Consider the following 5,293-nt stretch of genomic DNA (forward strand, 5'->3'; position numbering starts at 1 on the left):
GCAGCTGATGGTCTGGCTCAGGAGACAAGAAACTGGTGACACAATAAACAAAAAATTACTTAAATAGATGAAGACAGTGATAAGAGTTATCATAAGTCTAGATATCCTCCATTTTTAAAAACTTATGCAAACAAATGCTTGTATGATCGCAAATGAGTAAGATATGACTTCACATCAGTGTTCAACAGAACACTTTCCAAGGAGGGTTCATCTGCACAATATTCTGACTGATCGTGTACGCTTTAAGTAGGTGGAGAAGGCATTCCAGGCTGATGAACAGCTTAGGTAAAGGTCTGTAGGCTGGAGAGTGCAGAGGCCTGTCTGAAGTATGGCAAGAGAACGAGTTTGTCTGTAATACAAGCTCTTGTCAGAAGCAGCAGGTTAGGGCAGATTGAGAGTGGGGATTTAACTGGTAGGCAGTGCAAAGGATTCTCAAGGGGACAGGGGAGCCATGGGTTCAAACTGATGAGAACAGCAGGGATACACAAGATGAAGGTCTTTGGGGGCAAAGACCAGTTACAAAACTGTTGCAGGGATCCAAGTATAAAGTGACTTGGGTGGGTGTCAGAGNAGACCAGTTACAAAACTGTTGCAGGGATCCAAGTATAAAGTGACTTGGGTGGGTGTCAGAGGACACTGGGAAAAAAGGAAGAAATGAAGCAAACTAAGCTGTTAATAATATACAGTATTTGCTATTTGTGCTCCTGTGAACCTTGGAAGAAATCCCTGTACATGTTTTAGGCTCTGAGACTGGCATCCTGATCTCAGCTGTCCAGGTGCCTCCAGATCAAGATGCCTCCTGCACATCCCACCCGCCTGCTCCCCTCTGCCTTGGCTGACCCTTTGGGCCCTTAGATCCAGCTTATCTGCATGGACCCATTTTGAGCTGGTTCCCTGCATTCCGAGATCAACTTCCTCATCTGGACTTTAAATGTTTGAAGGACTGTCCTAGTATGAACTAATCCTTATTAGCTAAGACTCTTCTGGTCTATACCAGCTCCTGGTCTTGGTTTCTCCACCTAAGTTATAGACCCAACATAGTATGAACTTAAAAGAAGAGCCAGGGAAGTTTGTGAGAACCAGTAAATTTAGGGCTAACTACTACAGAAAATAAAGTAATACCAAAGATGCACAGATGTCTTGAAGTAACAGACAAGATAGGAAAATTTGTTTAGCAATAGTTTCTATATCTGTATATTTGATGTTTAAAAAGCTGATTCTACTGAGGTATAATTTGCATACCATCAAATTCACCCATTTTAAGTGTACAACTCAATGATTTTTAGTGAATTTACCAAATTGTTTGACCATCACCACCATCCAGTTATACATTTCCATCACCCCAAAAAGATTCCTCATAACACTTGCAGTCACTCCCAAGTGCCACTCCCAGGCCACCATTAATCTACATTGTCTCTGAAGATTTGTCTTTTCTTGACATTTTCTATAAATGGAACCATTTGATATGTGGTTTCTGGCATCTGCCTTCTTTCATTTAATGTTTTTGAGTTTTTTATAACACCCATATTTTAGTGATTTTAATGTTTAAAAAAGGTTTCATTTTATTTAAAAAATTCCAAATCCAGTAGNCCACCATTAATCTACATTGTCTCTGAAGATTTGTCTTTTCTTGACATTTTCTATAAATGGAACCATTTGATATGTGGTTTCTGGCATCTGCCTTCTTTCATTTAATGTTTTTGAGTTTTTTATAACACCCATATTTTAGTGATTTTAATGTTTAAAAAAGGTTTCATTTTATTTAAAAAATTCCAAATCCAGTAGCATAAAGATGTAATGAAAGTTGCTTTTTGCTCAAACATAAACCAGTCCATTGCCTCACAGAGAAAGGTAATGTGTGTTACAGAGAAACAAACACATGGGTGTGCCATGCGGGGAAGGCTTTCAGCCTCCCAATCCCCAAAGTACAGCTGTGAACCAAAGGAAAGAGGCCCAGCCCAGGCAGGCCTGTAGACCAGGACATGGCACTTTGTGAACATCAGTTTCCTTAGTTCTAGAATATGGTTGGGCTGGATCACTGCTGGCTCTTCACCTTCCTCAGCCTCCCTCCTCCTCACTTGCTCACTGCCAGCCCACCCCATCAGTACAGGGTGGGAGCAGAGCAAAAGTGCAGCTGTGCAAATGGCCCCCACAGGGTACAGAATCACCAGATGAGCTGGTTTCTTGGCTTCCTTTTAGCTCTATTTTGTGAATCTCAAGTCTAAAAGGAACTTTCCTCACATTGATTAAGCTTCCAGGGTTTCTCTTTGATGTGAAGACTTAATCTATGCTGAGGCCTGAACTGTACTAGTTGGTTTTCCTAGTTTGACCAAATTTGAAGTCATTCCAGTACAAATTCTCTATGTGTGAAAGGGTGGAACACCCACCAGAGGCTTTCCCACATATGTTATGTTCCCAGGGTTTGTAACTGGTAGGGAGAGTTCTCTGAGGTTTACAAAAGGATGAGGTTTGACTGAAGGCTCTCCGCATTCACCACATTTTTAAGGTTTTTCTCAAGTATTAGTTTTCTAATGCTTAATAAGGGGTGAACTCTGACTGAAGGCCACCCCACATCTTCTTTCACAGGGCTACTTTCTAGTGCGTATTTTTGATGCTTAGCAAGGGAAGAAGTATTACTGAAGCTTTTTCCATACTTAACCACAGTTGCAGAATTTCTCTCCAGTATGAGTTATTATTTTATTTTGTTTAAGGAACAGTATATGACTGAAGGGTGTGTCACACTCATTGCATTGATAAGACTTCTCCTCATATAAACTGTCTGATGTTAAGTAGCATGTGTCCTCTAACTAAAGCCTTTCTACGTTCATTACATTCACATGGTTTCTCACTAGTATAAATTCTCCGGTGTTTGGTAAGAGAGGGGTGTGACTGAATGCTCACCCTCTCATGACATTGGCAGGGCTTCTCTTTAGTGTGTGCTGTCTGATGTTAAACAAGATGTGTCCCCCACCAGAGGTCTCCCCACATACATTACACTAATAGGACCTCTCTCTGAGCTCACCCTCTCATGACATTGGCAGGGCTTCTCTTTAGTGTGTGCTGTCTGATGTTAAACAAAATGTGTCCCCCACCAGAGGTCTCCCCACATACATTACACTAATAGGACCTCTCTCTGCTAAGAATCCTCTGAGGCTTGGTGATGTGTATACTCCAGCTGAAAACACTTCTACACTCACTGCATTCATAGGGATTTTTTCCCAGTGTGACTTTTCTGATGCTTCATAAGGGTGGCAGTGTGAGCAAAGGCCCGTCCACATTCATTACATTTGTAGGGTTTCTCTCCAGTGTGAAATCTATAATGTTGAGTGAGAGATGAACTCTGGCTGAAGGCTCTCCCACATTTATTACATTTGTAGGGTTTCTCTCCAGTATGAAATCTATAATGTACAATGAGAGATGAACTCTGGCTGAAGGTTCTCCCACATTCCCTGCATTCGTAGGGCTTTTCTCCAGTATGAGTTCTCTGATGTTTAATAAGGGATGAAGTATGACCAAAGGCCCGTCCACATTCATTACATTTGTAGGGTTTCTCTCCAGTGTGAAATCTGTAATGTAGCACAAGAGATGAACTCTGGCTGAAGGCTCGCCCACATTCACTGCATTCGTAGGGCTTTTCTCCAGTATGAGTTCTCTGATGTTTAATAAGGGATGAAATATGACCAAAAGCCCGTCCACATTCACTGCATTGATATGGCTTTTCTCCAGTGTGACATCGCTGATGGCGTCTAAGTTCTGACTGGAAATGGAAGGACTTCCCACACTCATTACATTTGCAAGATTTCTTCCCCGGGTGGTTTCTATGAGAGTTATTTCTCTCTAAAGTCTGTCTGAATTCTGTATCCCATTTATAGGACTCTTCTCCCATGGGAACACTGTGTTGGTCAACAAGGACCGATGTTAAGCCTAAACTTCTCCCAAGTTCATTCCATTCGTGATCTCTCCTAAGGGTGACAGATTGGTGAGTGACTGTCATTTCTTTCAGGTGTCTCTCCTGTTTTATCTGCTGTGTCTCTAACTGATCATCACAACCACAGGTTGCTTTCAGTTTGGAGAACCAGAGCTTATCTCGAATGTGTTTTTCCACAGGTGTTACCTGGAATAATTCTTTCTTGGAAATTCCCTGACTTGGCGTTGATTCCTTGGCTTTAGGCCTTCTCTCCAAGTCTGTTAAAAAAGAAGAAAAAAAAAAGGCATCCTAGTATTACGTGTTCTATGCACCAAGAGGAAGTTAAACTACTATAATGGATTTAGATAATTAAGTTTTAAAATATCTAAAAAGGGTGTATAGATTCTTTCAAGAATTGCTTATGTCTGAAGAAGGTTGTGAAGATGTCAAGAACAAGTGATGAGCAGCTGACTGGAGATTAGGAAATCCTGAGAGAACTCAGGTTGGGTTTTCCTAATCTGGGATTCCAGTACCCAAGGTAACTCCAGAGACTGTCAAGATGAGAGGACGGCAGTAAGGGTGACACGGGAAACATACCAAGTATGAAGAAAAGGGACAAAAAGAAATAAAGTGTAGGGTTGGTAAGTCACCCAGGTGTAGACTTGACATCCGCACAATCTCTTCAGGCCTGGATATTTGTAACAGACTTCCATCCATTTCTCCCACCTCCAGTCTCTTTCCTGAAACCCCCCATCACTTCTTCTTCCTAAAATATCTCTTTCCTTATTTGTGTTTCTCTCCAGGTCTTAATCCCCAAAGTCTCTGCAGTTCCTACAGGACAAACCCTGAGTCTTTCACTCCAGCCCTACAATACTTAACCAGGGTCCTGTCCTCTTCTTCAGCAAGTACCTTTAGCACAGAAGCTGGCTGCCTGCCTATTTCCCATGTATACACATCCACTCTTACCCCACTCTTTCTCTAAGCCTTTAAACATCTTTCAGGGACAGGTCATGTCCTCCACAAAGTCTTCCCTCAACACCTCAGTCCACACTGTATATTATTACGTATTATAAACATATACATATAATGTATATCATATTACTGTACATAATTGTGGTAGGCAGAATAATTGTCCCCCAAAGATGTCCAGGCCCTAATCCCAAGAACCTGTGAAGAGGTTACCTTACATGGCAAAAAGGTCTTTGCAGATGTGATTAAGGGTACAGACCTTGAGAAGGAGAGATTATCCTGGATTATTCCAGTGGGCCCTATAATCACAAGTCCTTAAGTCAAAGAATATTTCCTGGCGGGGCAGAGAGATGCCGTGTGAGGAGGACTCCACACAACACTGTTTTTTTTTTTTTTTTTTTTTTTTTTTTTTTTTTT

The 5,293-nt window shown here is 41.5% G+C and overlaps 1 protein-coding gene across 2 annotated transcripts in view; it reads right to left on the reverse strand.

Moving 5' to 3' along the window:
- Positions 1-1,732: 1,732 nt before the first annotated feature.
- The window catches only part of ZNF514 (zinc finger protein 514), a 12,205-nt gene continuing 8,644 nt past the window's right edge, over positions 1,733-5,293 (reverse strand). Inside the window, exons 5-6 of one of the 2 annotated variants that reach the window (XR_551592.1) lie at positions 3,128-4,185; positions 1,733-3,006 (exon numbers count right to left, since the gene is read on the reverse strand). Coding sequence is in view for 1 of the 2 variants with exons in the window: in XM_008587711.1 (XP_008585933.1) it covers positions 3,203-4,185 (983 nt within the window). In the remaining variant the exon portion in view is untranslated. Of the gene's footprint in view, positions 3,007-3,086; positions 4,186-5,293 lie in introns of those variants that run through there. The other variant, XM_008587711.1, reaches the window with a different exon arrangement.

This window comes from Galeopterus variegatus, unplaced genomic scaffold, assembly GCF_000696425.1.
Source record: "Galeopterus variegatus unplaced genomic scaffold, G_variegatus-3.0.2 Scaffold4504, whole genome shotgun sequence".
In the NCBI taxonomy this organism is placed as follows: domain Eukaryota; kingdom Metazoa; phylum Chordata; class Mammalia; order Dermoptera; family Cynocephalidae; genus Galeopterus; species Galeopterus variegatus.